Here is an 18,006-nt window from a genome sequence, read left to right on the forward strand (position 1 = left end):
AGATTCTTGCTAAGAACCTGGATTCCACAGGCCTGGGAGGGGTGGGGGATTGGGGAGTGGAACCAAGGTTGAGGCCTAGTCAAGAAAAGGATCTAAAGTGAAGTTTGGGGGGCTGGGGATGTGGCTCAAGCAGTAGCGCACTCGTCTGGCATGCGTGCGGCCCAGGTTCGACCCTCAGCACCACATACAAACAAAGATGTTGTGTCTGCCGAAAACTGAAAAATAAATAAATATTAAAATTCTCTCTCTCTCTCTCTCTAAAATAAATAAATAAATAAATAAATAAATAAATAAAGTGAAGTTTGGTCAAGGAGTCTTTGTCACGCTCAGGTAAACCACTAGTCCCTTGGTCTAAAACTGTTCATGCAGAGAAAACATGTCTGGGAATAGAGAAGGGAGAATTCTCAAAGGGGAGTAGACCTTTTTCCTTTAGCAGGTAATTCATTTCAGGGCCCTTCAGTACTCAGGAAGGATCCTTCTAGAATGTTGTTCCTCATCATAGATGTACAAGACCAAACAGATGCTATCCTCTCTTCCAATCCTGGATCACCCTCACTCCTATGAAATCCAGAAATTGTGTTCAAAGTGAAGAGGTCACTGTTTCTCCAGCTGTTGGGATGCATTAATCATCTAGACTCTTCCAGGGTTGGCTGGAGGGAGAAGAAGGTTGGGTAAATCTTTCCTCCCTGAAAGAAGTGTTGATTGATTGGGATGTGCCACTGAGGATGTGGGTGAAGTGTGACTCATCAGTATGGCACAGGACTTGAGTTCTGTGTTCTCCACAGAAAGACAGCTCCGAGGGATTGATGCCTCTGTGTTTCTGTCTCCCTCCTTAATCTCTTTGGAAAGTTAAAAGGGAAAATCTGGCTTTTTTATTTTAGTGGTTAGCATGACTTTCTTATTTTATCACTTCCCAAAATGTGTCAGAGGATGGCTTGATTACTACTCTCACCTCACAGGGTGCCAGGGATGAAGGCTAACTTCAGTCCCAGAAACTTGTGAAAGAAAATGAAGAAGAAAAATGGAGAAGGAAGAAACACCTGCTCCTTATTATTTACCACTAGGAAGTGTCCTCATCTCAGACCAGCCATCTGTGTAGCTGCAATTCCTGACACCCACACCCACCAGTGAAAGGAGGTAATGTCTGTGTTCAGAAAGGGTCAAGGAAAATGAATGACAGTGACTGATGTTCTAAGATACAATCAGCAAAGCCCTGGAAGACTCAGAAACACCAAAGACAAAGTAGGACTGAGATTTACATTTATTAATCATAAAAAAACCAGAAGATTATAAGTGGGTTAATCATTTATATATTACTTCGGTGAGCATTTTTTTGCTTAGTCATCAAAACAGTTCATTTTTCTTTGTCATAAAAAATACACATGTATTTTTAAAAGTGTGTTCATGCTCTGTTCTTTCCATTCCTGTGTCAAAATCCCATTTTCTTCTAAATTCCATTCTCCTCTTTATCTTCCTGGGAATTCCATGGGGTGTATTGGCAGACATAAACAAATTATTTTTATAGAGCTTAACAGAGGCATAGTCAAATGTAAAAACAAGGTCTAGAAAATAATTTCTGTACTCAAATATGACCCTGATTCCACAATGATAGGGTAAAAAATAAAACACCAAACAGATGAGTGAAACATCAATAGGGCTCAAGAGACATCTCAAGAACAACTGTTAGGCACTTGTGAGCATGTTAACATGTAAAGGAGCATCAGGAAACAATTTTGTTGCTTGCATTTCTCCTAAAATGAAGAATGATAGGTCAAAAGTATATACATATAAAATATTTTCTTGCGGTTTTCTTCGTTATTGTTGTATTTGTTTTTAACTGACTTTAAACTTTCTTTAAACTCATCAATATTAGAGTCAGGGATTAGAAAATATGACAGTTATAGTAACATTCAAAATAATTTTATAACAATTTTGTTCATTTAAAAGCCTTTCATTACCTAAAATTTATATTCCATCGTATTCTCAAATGACTTCCAAATACTTTTTCTTGCATTAACTCAGAGCATACATAACTCTGAAAAGTCAAAAAATAGAGAGTCAATTCCAGGAGAAAAATGGTTCGAGGCTGGGTGATAGGGATTTGCTCGGTATTGTTGATGCTGTTGATAAAATCCTGATGGATGCCTCCTGGATGATAAAAGCTGGATAAATAACAAGAAATTCTGATTATTTGGTTATTTAGTCTACTGATCATAAATAATTAAAGTACCCACAAAATACTTATTGAGGTTACAATGCAGGCAATATAAACTATGTTGTGCCCAAGTGCCAACATGGAATAAAGCAGCCTGTTAAGATTGAGTTCTATGTATATACACACTTTCCTTATCCATTCATTTATTGAAAGGCACCTAGGTTGGTTCCATAGTTTAATTATTGTGAATGGAGCTGCTATAAACACTGATGTGGCTGCATTACTCTAGTATGCTGATTTTAAGTCCTTTGAGTATAAATCAAGGAGTGGGATAAAATATACTCTACTGTCATATATATCTAAAAACAACAAATTAAAAAAAAATTGAGTTCTGGCAAGGGCCCAGAGCAAGAGGTCTTTCTTACATGATGCTATGGTTTGAGAGTGTTTGCTAAGGGTTCTCATGTTGGAGGTGTGATCCCCAATGTAGATAAGGGATCTTTAAGAAGTAGGGCTTCTTAAAGAGAAGTGGCTGGGTCATTAAAGGGTGTGTCCTTGAAGAACCTTGAGGTAGTTCTTATGGAATCCCAGTTATCTCAAAAGTAAGTTGTTAATAAGCAAGTGAAATGGGCCCCTCCCTATTCTCTGGCTTCTTGTTTCACCAGGTGATCTCTCCACATGCTCCTGCCCTGATGTCATCCACATGCTGTGACACAGCCAAGGAGACCCTTATCAGAGGCCAAACTGCGGGGGAATCACCCAATCTTGGACTTTTAGCCTTCCAAACTAAGCTAAATAAACTTCTCTTTATTATAAAGTATCCAGGATATTTTGTTGTAGCAACAGAAAATGTACTGAATCACACAATATGTGGGGAATGTAGAATGGAAACAACCCTGGAAAACAATTGGTAAGATGCTAAATAATATGCCTACACTCCACGGGCCAATAATTCTACTTTCAGGAATCCAACTTACAGAACAATCCTTTAATTTTTAAATGTTCTTATCCAGTATAATATTATTTATAATAAAAGTTGATATAATCCAAGTGTCAAATACTGAAAAATTGTTTTTAAAAAGTATCAATCATTTATATAATTCAGTGTTATAAAACCATCAAAGATGAATTTGAATAGATTGGAGAGTTCCACACCAACCTATGCTTACAAATCATATATATATGTACATACACACACACACACACACACACACACACACACACACACACACATATAATGGCTACATTACAAAAACAAAAATTCCTACCAGAATGAAGTTTATAAACAGTGATCAAAGGTGATTTCTTTCTTTTACTTTTCTGGCATTTTATAAATTTGCCATGGTGAACATATGCTGCCATTATAATAAAACATACAAACTTTAGTATATTTAAATTTGAACTAGATAGACAACTCGAATCACATGTATTAACCCAAGTGCATGTATTAACTGATTTTTCTTTTTAAGGTCTTTCAATTTATCCCATAAAGCTGGTCCTCCAGTATGTAGAAACTATGGTGGGCTTGTACTTAAAATAAATAAGCAACACTGCTGTTATTTTTAAAACCCCCAAGCAAGGGTCATAATCAGCAAAGAAACCTCTCAGTGTCTGTGGGGGTGGGCAGCAGGAAGACCTCCTCCAGACTTCTCCTCTTCTTCTGTGAGGTACCGAGGAAGCAATGTTCAGAGCCAGGAAGCACAAGGGCACATTTGGAAATGCCCAGGATTTGTGTGAGGAGTGAAGGGAGTTTAGGGCCCCATGGCAAACAGCATCTGGGACACACTGAGGATCTATCTGGGCATTCTGCACCTCCCTCTCCTTGTCCACAACTTCCTCCCTCCTTCAATCACATGCCATCATCCCTGCCTGGCCTTCCACCTCTCCTCTCACCTTCCTCCACACCATCCCACCCATGGGTCTCAGGACCATCTGCCAAAAGCATAGTTTTGATTATGTTTGGCTTTAAACATGTTCCACACACCAACCTTTATTGCAAACTTACTTTCAAGAACCTACCATACCTGGCTTCATCCCTCTTCTCCATCCTCATCTCCCTCAGTCCCTGCCCCAGTGTCCTCCTTGGTCCCTACAAAGGTAAGAACTTGTAGGAGCTTCCATCCTAATAGACCCCTAGAGCACTCTGTGGTCTTCTTTCCTCAGCACGTTCAGGCTGTATCTGTCCTCAAGCTTTCCTTCATCATCCCACTAGAAAGACCGTCTATCTCCTGTGAACCCACAGAGAACCCTGTCTGTCCTAAGTTACAGCTATTTCTTTATACATACAAATGTATGCCTCTGTGTCCGGTGAAGAGCGTGCCTCCTGGCTCTATCTCTTATCGCCTCTGTGGCACTAGGTTAGTTGACTATCTGAGCCTTTGTTTCTTGCCTATTATTATTTCTAAGTCACAGAGATTCTAAAAGGATGATGAAAGATGACACATTATCTTAGGATCTTTAATATAAAAAGCATTCTGGGAGCTGAGAAATTGGAGGTCATTTGAATTAATCTTAGATGATCCTTGCCTCTCCTCCATTGCAAGAGAGCATCGGATTGGGTCACCTGGAGTACCCTTAACTGTTAAGGTGACTGGGTGAGTCTGTGACCAAGTGACCTGGAGGACCTCTAATTGTTAAGGTCTCTCAGAGACCACTTGACTTAGGCTTTGATCCAGGTCCAGTCAATCATCACTGGAATAGCAGGACAATGGATCAGTTCCATTTATGTTAGATGGCTCAGATTTGGATTCACTCTTCCTGCAAATGGGGGACTTTAGAAATGGCAGGGACTTAGAAATTTCAATTTCCTTTCTAATATTCACTGCATTTCATCAAACTCAAGATACACCAAATGTAAGACCTACCATTATTTTATGCATCATGAAGATTTTTTTAAAAAGGTATTCAAAATGCTATAAGAAGCTGTGTAATTTTAAAGATGTTAAAACAGACATCTTAGAGCTGACGAAATATGGTTAGAGATATGGTTACTTGAATACCTACTTATAATAGGTAGCCAATGAACAGTTTTTTCCTTTTTGCCTACCTCGAGGGTAAAGCCCATCTCACCTTTATACCCCTTACAGCACCTCAAACTGAGCTATGATGCAATGATGACAATAAAAATCATATTTACTGAGCACTTTCTATGTGCCTGCTATAATGCTGTAATTTTATATGGATTAATACTCAAAATAACTTTTATTGGTTGTTTTGGTAAGAACTAGCATCATTCTCACTGTGCAGAAAAGGGTACTGATACTTAGCTTAAATAACTCAACCAAGAAAGGAAGATGTTAGAACTACAAATCCAAGGCTGTCTAATGCTCAATCTAGGCCTGTCTGGACCACCTTTGTACTTTATCAGTCAGGTGGGTGGGCATCAATACTCAGTAGTGAGAAGTTCAGGCCAGAATAAGAAAGAAGGATGGTCAAGGTTTTTAGAGATAAAGATATTTTAAGAGGGTCATAGATTTTACAGAGAAGTTAACTCAAAACTTCAATGTGAGGTCTTCCAACTGACTTTCTTATTCCTATAATATGAGGGTCAGGCATACACCTCCAGGATTCAGGGTTTTTCTGGTCCAGTGAAATCAATGTGAGCACATTATTTTCTACCTCATGCTTCAGGATGCAGTCATCTTGAGGCACTGATTTTTTTTTTTTCAAACTCAAACTACACTTTAAAAACATGTTTGATTTAAAAAAAAAAAAAACATTTGATTTAAATATTTTTCCCAAGTTGATTTTGAATAATTTACACACTTACCCTTCACTTTTCTATCTAAGACAGAAAAAATAAATATATAACTCTGGAGAATGGCTCACCTTCACCTCCTTATTCCTTATGGATATTCCTTAATGAACTGGGAACATATACCTGTGTCTGCCAGGGTTCTCCATCTGCATTTTATAATTGAATGGGAAGGAAGAATGGAGAAAGCTAGGTGGAAATACATAATTACAGAGGGGAATAGAAATGAAGGGCATTTTCCAATTCCAAAGACCAGAATATAAAACATTCACTCAAAAATTAAAGCAGCACAATAAAAAAAAATTATATTAACACAAGAAGATCCAGCTTTGAGAACCTGAGTACTTGAAGCAAAACTAACCTTTCACATGTCACCCCAGCAGATCCTTCACTGTACCATCTGATACACAGGGTCGCCAACTTTCAGGTTTCCAATTTTTTCCACTGAATAATAAATTCCAAAAAGTGGGGATGACTTGTATATTTTTTTCTCAGATGGATCGCACAGACGGTAGCTGAAAGAAGCAAACATTCCTCATCAGGCACAAAAAGGAAATAACAATCTAGGTGCTCTCCATATAGCCCAAGGTTTCAGTCTGGTTATTTATACATCAATAGCAAGCCCTTTTTAAAAATGGTAACAGAAATCTGTGGATAATTAGTCCAACTGCAAGTAATCCTAGTTTTTCTAGAAGTAGTAACCTGAGAGTATGAATAATTTTTTTCATGCCTTCAGTTTGAAGCTTAAAAGAAAAAAACACTTGCACATGTAATCAGAATATAAATATTTTGCTTACATGAGTACCTTCAACTTTATAACTCCCTGAAACAAATGCTCATGAAATCTCAAAATGGAACTGCCCTGATCTCTAAACCTTTTATTTGATGCACTTGAGCACTTTGCTTTCCAACCCCTCCAAGTTTACAAGATTAAGTTGGAGTTTGTTGGTGAACAAAAATTAAGGCACAGATGCAGTGGGCAGGTGGTCTGGCTTATGGTTGAAATTATTTTTTTTTCCAAAGGTCCATCTAAAGAAAAGAAAATTAACTTCACACTGAATCTTTAAACAGCAAAGGACAAAAACAAAACAGAACAGTACATCCAAAGACTTCATCAAATAACCTTTTCTCAAATGCCCATTGGAAACAAACAACAAAATAAAGTAGAAAAAAATAGAATACAACACTAAAAAATGTTAATGGTTTTTTTTCTTTTTCTTTTTTTTTTTTTGTTTTGTTTTGGTTTTGGGTTTGTGTGTGTGTGTGTGTGTGTGTGCAGGGAATCAAACTCAGGGCCTTGTACATGCTTAGCCAAGTGCTCTACCACTGAACTACACTCCCAGCTCTTGACTTAGGTCTAAAAACACATTCTACTGAGAACTAAGTTAGTGAAACTTCTTTAAATAGTAAAATAATAATAATAATCCTGACATTAAAAAAGCTCCTCTGGGCATCGTAGGGCATGCCTACATCCCAGCAGCTCAGGAGGCTGAGGCAGGAGGATCATGAGTTCAAAGCCAGCCTCAGCAATAGCGAGGTATTAAGCAACTCAGAGTCTGTCTCTAAATAAAATACAAAATAAGGCTGGAGGTGTGGCTCGGTGGTCAAATGCCCCTGAGTTCAATCATGGTAACAACCCCCCACCCAAAAAAAGAATCTCCCAGGTATACAAACTGACAACCCATTCCATTCCACTTTTTCTAATATTTCATTATGCAATTCAAATTATTCTCATATCTTGCTGTTGATTCTAATAAAGAAATTTGAGTTGAAATAAACATAATTAAATAAGTACTTGAGGCCTCCATGTGGAAGTGCAAATATAAATATTATTAAAAATTGATAAGAAGCTGGGCTTGGAATTGGGATACAGTGGACAATTCCCCATGAGCATGGAGAAGACTTCCGATTACCCTGTGGTGAACATGACGTGGCCGGGCAGACTGTGACGTGTGGCAGAGGCCAGGTGCCATAGTGCTGGTGGAATCGGCAAGCCCAGCCAGTGGTAATGCAGAAAATGAAACAGCCACTGATGGCCCCAATGGGCAGCCACCAGCAAGGCCAGCCAGGGACCAAGTTCCCCATATTCCATTGGTCAAGTGGAGTTGGCGAACTTGGGAAAATAATTTGGGACAGAAGTCAGCAGGGGCCAAGAGAACCCAGATGTGTTAGGAGTTGGCAGGAGCCATGAGAGCTTAGATGTGCTGGGATCTGGCAGGGGACAAGAGACTTCAGGAAGTGCTAGGGCCTGTTACCGATGTCCGTGAACCAGAAACAAGCCCATACCTTGGGGGTAAGGCACCTATACTGTCCAGTGCTTGTTACAATAATGGCTCTAGCCATGGACAACTGACTGTGCAGATGGCAGTCACTATGGAGCCAGAAACAGACTCTCCAGACAACATAGCCAGTGAGCTGAGCTACACACTATTTGGATGATGATAGCAAATGAAGCATTCCCCATAGCAATATGTACCAACAGCTGTGCTATGTATTGGGTGCAAGTTCTGTGGCAAGAGCTCTGGGAGTTAAGCCACCAGGAACAAGTGACTATAGGGCATGTTACTGGCCATCCCCTGTGACTAGCCCAGGGACTCATGAAGCAGATGTTTTCACTAAGGTGCGGTGGTTAGAGCAGGCCCCTCCCACCAACCTGGCAGTACAGGTGTAAAAATGGTATGTCAAACAATGGGGCCTGGCTTTAACATGGGATGCCCTGGTAGAGGCCTGCCAGGCCTGTGTGGTTCATGCTCAGAAATATCCACACCCCTGACACCTGGGAGCCACAAATGGTCAAGTAATGTGTGGATGTGTCCCCCTGACAAGATGGCAGGTTGACTACATTGGCCCTTGACTGAGGCTGAAGTGGCCCATGTTTGCCTTGATGGCAGTTGATATGGCTACAGGCTTGGTGTTTGCCTGGCCCAATGGTCAAGGAAACCAGCGCACTGTGATTCACACCCTGACAGTGTTGACAGCCTGTACAGCTGGCCCATCACAATAGTGAGTGACCAAGGTACTCATTTCACGGGTCAGGATGTACAGTGATGGGACCTCAGTTACCAGTACAACAACATCTAACACCTTTGTTGTCCGGGTGACAACAAAGGATCACCATGGAAGACCTCCAACACATAGATTCAATGGAAGCTGCACATCCCATATTACCCACAACTGCAGGCCTAATAGGGATAAAACAACCTGCTTAAGCAAGGACTTAGGACTACAGTCAACACCCCCTCCATGGTAGACACAGCACCTGATGGCAACTGTGAGAGCTCTGAACAAGTGTGAATGGCCCCATGAGAGACACCAGCTCCTGCGGAGGCTTTGCTGCACCACATAGCAGCACCAGTGCAGGTCCGGGTGACAACAAGGGATGTCGTACTTAAGCCTGTGTTTGGGCAGCCAGAGAATGTTCATTTGCCCACTCCCATTGGATTGACTCAGGGGAAAACTGTGGAGTGGACCTGGCCCTGGGTAATAAAGGACCCCACATGGGTTGGGTATCCCTGCTAGCCCCATGGGGAAAAGGTTTGGAGGGTGACCTCCTTGTAATACCATAGGTGACTAGTGAATCCCCTTCCCATCGCCCCTCTGCGGCCCATACATGTGACTTGGCCAGGCCCTGTGGCTGGGACACAGATTTTAAAAGGCTGGGGCTGTGGCTCAGTGATAGAGCGCTTGCCTAGCATGTGTGGGGCAGTGGGTTCGATCCTCAGCACTGCATAAAAAAAAATAAATAAAATAAAGGTATAAAATTTTTTTTAAATAAATAAATCATGTTTATTATTTTCCTCCAGCCAATTCTGAGTTCCCGAGTGCTAGTGCACCCAGAACCTGCTGGAGTTCAGGATCAAGCTATGAGTGTGGGAGCACCCAGGAGAGCTGCCACAGGCAGCCACCGTGCTTTCCAGGACTCAAAGCTGCATGCATTCTCCCAGATGGACGTGATTTACCTGTACCTGTACCTGTAAGTGCTTTGTCCTTTCATCTGTAGGTGTGTCCTTGCCATCACCGTTGTGGACTGGACACACACCTACACCAGAGTAGCAAACACATCCGCCTGCTGAGTATGCACGGAAGTCCCTGTGAGTTCTACTGCCAGACTACCCAGGTGGATCCAGACTATCTCCCTGAACAAGTGGACGTGACTGGGAAAGTCTTTTATTGCCACCTCAATATGGGATGAAACTGGAAGTGGTTTTTAGTAACCCCAGATGCTGGGACTTGTTTTCTGATTCTATGTTTTTGTAGCTTACATTGTTGTTATGGCCTATGGATGCAGGATCTGCCCTCCTCCCTAAAGGATCATCATGGAAGACCTCCAACACAGGGATTGTGTGGTGAGGAATCCCTATAGAGCGGGTTCAAGATGGCTATAGTTAGGCTCCCTTGCCAGGGCTTCTGGCAGATTATGTTTTTAGTATATAACCAAAGTCATGAACACCCTGATTCAGCATATGTACCAAAGGTCATAAACATGTGCTTGTGAGCATGCGCTCAGTTATGTAACCTGTTGGCAGTGTGCCTCTTTTTCTGGCCTGCACACATTAAAAAAAAAAAAAAAAAAAGGCCTATGGAAAGACTCAAGGTGCAAAATGGGGCTGAGGCTGGCAGCTGGGGGCTACTGCCACCTCTGAATAAAGAATATCTACTACTTAAGCTGTGCATGGTGGCACAGACCTATATAATCCCAGCAAGTCAGGAGGCTGAGCCAGAAGCATGGTAAGTTAATCTTGGCAATTTAGCAAGGCCCTATCTCAAAAAAATAAAAAGGGCTGAGAATGTGGCTCAGTGGGCAAGCTCCCCTGGGTTCAACCCCAGTAATAAATAAATAAATAAATAAATTAATTAATAAAAAGAATGTCTACTATCCCCCCATGCACAGGAAAGAATCTGGGCACATGCTCAGAAACTCCCGAGTTGCTGTAATCTCAGCAACTCAGGAGGCTGAAGCAGGAGGATCACAAACTCAAGGCCAGCCGCAGTAATTTAGTCTGTGTCTCAAAATAAAAATTTTAAAAGGGCTGGGGATATAGCTCAGTGGCAGAACATCCCTGGGTTCAATCACCAAAACCAAAAAAAATGATATGAGAGACATTTAAACTTCAGAATGGAATATTATATAACTAAAAACTTATCAAAAGCACCAAAGGTGAAATCATTTATAATAATTGATAGGCATGCAGAGTGGCAGGGGCTCTGGAATGAAAGGTCACATGCACCTCGTGGCTGACTTAGCACCCAACCCTCAGGCCAATATAGTATTTGGATAATATTAAAAACACTGGACTTGGTGTTCTACCTCTTCAGGGTTTCCAGCGGCTCCTTCCTGTCTATGATTCCAGTATCTGGGTCCACCGTGGTCATAATGCACCTGTCACACAATAACCATGGGTTAGGTGACATTCAAGAACCAATGGCACTGTGCACATATTATTCAATTATGCTTTGTGTTATATATATTTACATGTACAGAAAAAATGCTGGTTATAAATATTGAAAATTAAAGGTTATTGTTTTGAAATTCAAAAAAAAGAACCAATAGGCATTCTGTACCCCAAAGGTGAAATTTAGTGAGAATCCTTACCTGGGGCAAGCCAAGACCTTCTTCATTTCTACATCACCAATGAGGAGTTCATCCCAGCAATCCTAGAAGGAAAGGAAAGGTATATTTTAAGAGGAAGGCTTCTTGGATCTTGTTGTTCATTTTTTTTTTTTTTTTTGGGCTGGTACCAACTATGAATCAAGCAGAAGAAAATAGCACAAGAAGACATCAAGAACTGTCACATGTGGATGGGTCCAGGGTTCACTTCTTCCCCGAACTAGGGATTGAACCCAGGGCCTCATGCATGCCAGGCAAATGCTCTACCACTGAGCCATGACCCCAGCCTCAGGAGTCCACCTCTTGAGTCAGACTCAAAACCCTGATTCTGTCAGCACAGCAAGAACAGCCTTCCTACAGAGTGGCAGTTTGCCATAACCATCAGAATTAACGAAAAGACTAATTTACTGGTATACAACGAGATCTACAGCTTGCAAGATAAGCCCACTCTTTCCTCATGGCTAAGCTATGATGGAAGGGAAGCTAAAACTGAGGTTCTTTGATGAGTGGGACATCACCCAAGGGGAGTCAGTCATGATTCACTATCCAACACTGCTACCTCCTGACCTCGCACTGACATTCCACGGCCACTGGCTGTGCCTTGCTTGAACAGCCGGCACCACCAACATTTGCCTAGGGTCTTCAACTAATCTTCACACCTCCAAGGGAGCTACTATCAAGATCCCTATTTTATCCCAAGAGACAGAAGCCTAGAGAGATTACAAAATTTTTCTTAGCGTCACACAAAGAGGATGTAGGGCAGCTAAATCAGAAAATCTTTCTGATTATGAAAGCAGGACTTTTAACTACCCAGCTCCTAATTCCCCCATACATACTCATACACATGCACATACACACAGATACATACACACGAACATGCACACATATACACAAAAAAAATACACAGAAACATATACACATATATAAACATGCATACAGGCACATATACAGAAACATATGGACATCTATACATACACATATGAGAAAGATGGACTAATTATATGTACACATATAATTTTTTTATTTTCATATACATACACTCATTTACATACAGTAGTCCTTTGGCATCCAGTGAAATTGCTTTCAGGACCCCCTTTGGATACCAAAATCTGCAATGCTTAAGTCCCTAATATAAAAAGGCCTAGTATTTTCTCATAATCTATGCACATCTTCCCATATACTTTAAATAATCTCTGGATTACGTATATAACCTAATATAATGTAAATGCTATGTAAATAGTTGTTTAGGAAATAATGACAAAAAAGGTCTGTACACATTGCAATTTTTTTCTGAATATCTTTGATCTGCAGTTGGCTGAATTTGCAGACATAGAGGGATGACTGTGCACCTATATACAACTAGATACATGAACCCATATATGGAGGTTATATGGACAATATTGTAGGGGAGGCAAAATTTACCTCTGTTCTTTTAGGGATTTTCAGCTCAGCCTGAGGATTAAGTTGACATAAAACAGATCAATAGAAGAAAGGCATGCAAATTTATTTAATACAATTCACTTTATACAGGAGCCTTCATAATGAAATTAAGACCCAAAGACAGAGAGTTGAACACGAATACTGAGTTGGACAAAGAGTAGTAAAATTATGAAAACGTGACAGGACAGAGGGACTAGGCAAGGGCAGCCAATGGGGTAGAGAAGTGACTCGGAAGAGTTAGCTCCCCAAGGCTGGTTTGTACAGACCCCCTCCCCCAGCCTCAGCTTCCCCTCCCTGATAAGAAGGGTACTTTCTTCATATCCTTTTGGGAAATGCATCTTTCTCATGGGAACTTCACCTCCTGCTTTTAAGGAACAGGACAAAGGTCAGTGTGATCCCCTTGCATCTGCTGTTTTCAAGGGCCTTTACTTCAAAATAATTAATATGTGAGAGCAACATGTTTTGGGGTGGCATGTTCTTAACTCCTTTAATAGCATATATGACATTACATCCTTGTGGGAGGGGGCATGTAGAGCTATATAAAGACCAAGGCCTCTCTTGCTAACTGGGAAGCCATCGGGGTTCTTCATCTTTAAGGCACCCATGCCATCTCTGCTGAGACCTACTGATTTAAAGTTTGAACTTCACATGACAATCTGTTGTCCTGTTCTCCAGGTGACAAGCAGGAGGCATGAGGGATGGGGCTCACTACAGGCTCCTTGACCAACACCACCATCTATAATTGGAGCAAATAATGTTCTTGAAGCTGTTTCCTCATATTGAAACAGAATGACTTTGGAGACCCCTCTAAAATTGAGAGCAACTTCCTTATGCTGAAAATAAAACCTCAGGGTCTGCCCCTGGCCCCCACTCGGCCCCTGGCTTGGATTGGCCACAGAAGCTGAGAGTGAGACTGCCCTGCCCTGGCCTGTCTAGCATAAGTGAACTAAATCTGCATCTGTGTATCACCTGGCTTTTTTTTTCTATAAATTATGACTGCTTTTGTGGGACCAGATGACAAGCAATCTAGCTGTTTCTCCCCACTTTGATCAAACAGCATAAAATTCACTCTTTCTTTTTCCTGTTTCTTAATGCAAGTAATCAGCTAAATCCAGCCAGTCGGGATCCAGACAGGGTCCCTGGGCTCGGCTGCCATTAGTAGTATCAACTCAGGTGAGTTTCTGAAGACCCCGAGTCTAAGGGATTTAATGAGAAATCAGTCTAAGGAAATTAAATCTATCCCTGAGCATTTGCTGCTTTGCTCCCCCTCAGAGGGCATGAGAGAAGGCTGAAGCCTCCCCCTGCAAGAGACAGAGTAGAGCACAGGGTAGGGGTTAACACCACTCCATTTCTCCCTGTGCTGCTGATGACCACATTCTGCCTGGTCCTTTTTCAGAGGCAAACTCCCGCTTGACCCCTAATACCCCGAAAGTTCTCTGATACCTACTTGTGTCTTCAAAACTCAGAAATCTCTCACCTGATATGACCACAGCCAGACTGAGGGAAAGAACTCTATGAATGCCCTGGGTTCCCAGCCATACTTCAGGAAACTGTTTCTGGGTGGAAAGGAGTTACATCTTCCAAACAACTAGTTGGCAGATGAACTTGTAACCTTTGTAAAATTCAAGGACACAGCATGTACCGAGTGGAATCTCCATATTCAAGTCAAGACTTATTACATTCAGGATTCAAAACAGCAAACCTACTGGCGGACCCTGCTCTCTCCCATGGGGTATGACAGAGTACTACAGCTCCAGTCCAGGGAAGGGAAGGGCTGGACGCCCTTTACCACACGGGGGCGCTGCGGCCACAGGAAAGGGAGCAACAGCACAACCAAGCAGGGCTGAAGGAATCCCATGCCCCAAGCGCCTTATGTTCAATTGCCTTTTCCAAGTGAGGACGAATTTAATATTTCAAAGTCACATATCTTGTATTAGTAATTTTCAAACAGAGGTTGTGAATTTATATATTCACCAGCAATGTATGAGAGCGCCTGTTCTCCCATACCTTTGTAAATAAAGTGGCTTTTAAACTTTACAATTTTATGGGTGACAAAAAAAAAAAAAAAGAAAATTTACAATCAACTTAGAAAAAAAAAAGTCACATATCTATGGATATTCTACATCGTGACTATGCTAGACATCAGCGAAGTCTATAAAGTGCAGTTAGATTTCCTAGCTCAACAAGGCAGATTCAGGTCATCTGCTCTTACGCTGTTACCAGGGTTGACTGCTTAGTCGGGATTCCTAAGAATTGTCTGTCTGCAGCACCCCCAGTAATTAGCCAGCTCTTATTACTTTCTGCAATATTAATCACTAAAGTCATTCCTCCTAATCTGCTCATTTTTTCACATCTTGGTGTAAAACATTATCTACAGTGGAAAAAACTGAGCTAGTTATGTTTAAATGTAATTAATTCAGTTCTTAAAGGAAAATAAATTTTAAATGACTGAAAAAAATATTTGAGCTTTACCTTTCTATTGTGTTCCACTAGACCACATAATTTACTGAGTTATACTATCCAGCAAGGTCCCAAGGTCATCTCGGAACATAAAAACAAACGCTGGAGGCAGGTAGTGCGCCCCCTGCTGGTCAACAGCCTATCTGCAGTCTGACAAAATCCAGGTCTCTGGGAACATTTAGAGTTAAGAGAGAAAACCACCGAATTTTTTAAATGAAAGAAGAGAAACTTCCAGGTAAATGGAGAATCGTTACACATCAGGGCCTCAGCTTTGTGGAATTCATCCTTACAAAAGACATCTGAGAGTAAGATGGAAAGACGGCACAAGCTAGAATGAGTGGCCTGCTTTGGCAATGGGCTATGAAAGGGATTATCCTTTAGAGTCCAGATCAGATCATCCATTCAAATCAGATGGACAGCCTTTGGAAGGCCATCTACTGCCACCATCTTGGCCCTCTCTTCCCTCCTAATCTCAGTCCCAAGTTTAGTGTGTCTTTTTTCCAGCTCCTGACTTTCTAACAGCTACTCAAAAGTTACTCTATTGTATGTGGGATGTGGTAACACATGCCTAAGGTCTCAGTGGCTGGGGAGGCTATGGACAGAAGATCACAAGTTCAAGACCAGCCTCAGCAACTTAGAGAGACCCTGTCTTAAAATAATAAATAAAAAGGCTGGGGATATAGCCCAGTTGGTAGTGTGCTTGTCTCACATGCAGAACACCCTAGGTTCAATCCCCAGTACCACAAATAATAATAACAAATAAATAAAGGGCTGGGGATGTGGCTCAGTGGTAAAGTGCCCCTGGGTTCAATCCTCAGTACCAACAAAACCAAAAATTTCTCTACTGTATTGTACATAAAATTGATAGAAGCAATTTTAACCATTGTGGCATAAATTGAGGGAATGAAGAAGCAAATAAACAAAACTTTTTGATTTGTTGAAATCCATAGCAATTTTCCTGATTTGTTATTGATGACCCCACATGATTACAGTAAGTTCAAAAAGTCAGCAACTAATAACAGGCTAAATACACATGGGGTGTAGGGACAACAATTACTACTAGGACAATAAAAAGAAGGATGTGAACCTGTATTATCACTGAATAATGTTAAGATGTTGCTGAGTGAAAATAGTACAGTATACACACACGCACACACTCACAGAGTCATGTATTTCTTAACAGCGATACATTCTGAGAAAGTGTCATTAGGCAATATTGTCATTGTGCAAACATCTAACACAGATGGAATAGCCTACTCCACCACTAGGCTGTATGGCCTCTTAATGGCAACAAGAGCCGTGCATCTTGTTCACTTAGGGGCCATCTAATTGTATCCAGTGTAATCAAGATATGTGGTAAACAGGGATGTATGAGGCTGCTGCTACTGTAACACAGCATCTGGTTTTCCAGTAAACTTTTTTAATAAGGGAAAGGAATACACTTACAATAACAGTAAAATTACAGTTCAATGCATAAACCAGAGGCACAGTCTTTTAATTGTATGTGCTATCTTTTTCTACAACTGTCAGCCCAGTAGGTTTCTTTATACCAGCATCACCAAGAGCAGGGGAGTAATGCCTTGCTCTACAGTATTATGATGACTACATTGTCACTAGGCAACAGGAACTTTTCAGTTCCTTTCTAATCTATAGGACCATGGTTGTACCTGCATAAGCCATCCAATGTTGAGCAAATGTCCAATCTGTATAAATAACTGTATATCATTTATAGAAATATATCTGCAAAGCTTCCACCCAAGATTTTTAAGTTATTTGACATTTTAGGACAATTCTTAATTTTCTTTTTTTTTTTTATTTAAAAGAATCACTATAATCCCAACCATGCATTTAAAAAAAAAAAAATCATCCTAGTCTAGCTAGTCTAATCTCAGATTCCTCTGACACCAAATACGTACTCTTTTCCAACACTTTCTGCAATTTTGTGACATCAACTGGGCATCTCACAATTCAGTTCAATTTTAACACATTGAGGGCTCAGTCCCACAAGAGTGTCCCCACTTCAGATGCCACTGTCAAGTCCAGGCTGCCCTTGCTTCTTAGCAAATACTTAGCTGTTCCCACATCCTCTCTTCAGGTTATTTTGTTTAATTTTTGTACTGAGGATTTAACCCAGGGATGTTTTACCACTGAGCTACAGCCCCAGTTCTTTTTATTATTTTGAGACAGGGCCTCACTAAGTTGCTGAGGGGCTTAGTAAATCACTGAGGTTGGCCTCAAAAATACGATCCTCCTGCCTCAGCCTCCCAAGTTGCTGGGATTACAGGCGTGCACTACCCACCATGTCTGATCTCTCTAAAGGTTTGACAATGTACAGAATGACTCCCAGAATTCAGAAAGCACTTTACTGTTAACAGCCTATTAATAAGGAATTTAACTCAGAAATAGCCAAATGGAAGAGCTGCATAGGACAAGGGGTAGGGTCAAGCAAGTCCCTAGACCCTCTCAGGTGCACCACCTTCTCAGCACCTCTAATTTTGCCAGCTCAGAAGCTCTCTGAACCCTATCTTTCAGTGGTTTAACAGAGGTTTCGTTTTTTTGCACAGCAAGGCCATCACAGAGCCAAAGTGA

General features: G+C 41.1%; 1 protein-coding gene across 4 annotated transcripts in view; it reads right to left on the bottom strand.

Moving 5' to 3' along the window:
- Positions 1–1,243: 1,243 nt before the first annotated feature.
- Positions 1,244–18,006, bottom strand: part of MTARC2 (mitochondrial amidoxime reducing component 2) — a 43,394-nt gene continuing 26,631 nt past the window's right edge. Inside the window, exons 5-9 of one of the 4 annotated variants that reach the window (XR_014022648.1) lie at positions 11,503–11,564; positions 11,218–11,289; positions 6,271–6,424; positions 1,959–2,035; positions 1,244–1,751 (exon numbers count right to left, since the gene is read on the bottom strand). Coding sequence is in view for 2 of the 4 variants with exons in the window: in XM_081299144.1 (XP_081155270.1) it covers positions 6,298–6,424; positions 11,218–11,289; positions 11,503–11,564 (261 nt within the window). In the remaining 2 variants the exon portion in view is untranslated. Of the gene's footprint in view, positions 2,163–6,270; positions 6,425–11,217; positions 11,290–11,502; positions 11,565–18,006 lie in introns of all 4 variants that reach the window. The other 3 variants (XR_014022649.1, XM_081299144.1, XM_081299143.1) reach the window with 3 other exon arrangements.

The sequence above is a fragment of the Spermophilus citellus genome, assembly GCF_964194105.1.
Source record: "Spermophilus citellus genome assembly, chromosome: 6".
Lineage (NCBI taxonomy): Eukaryota > Metazoa > Chordata > Mammalia > Rodentia > Sciuridae > Spermophilus > Spermophilus citellus.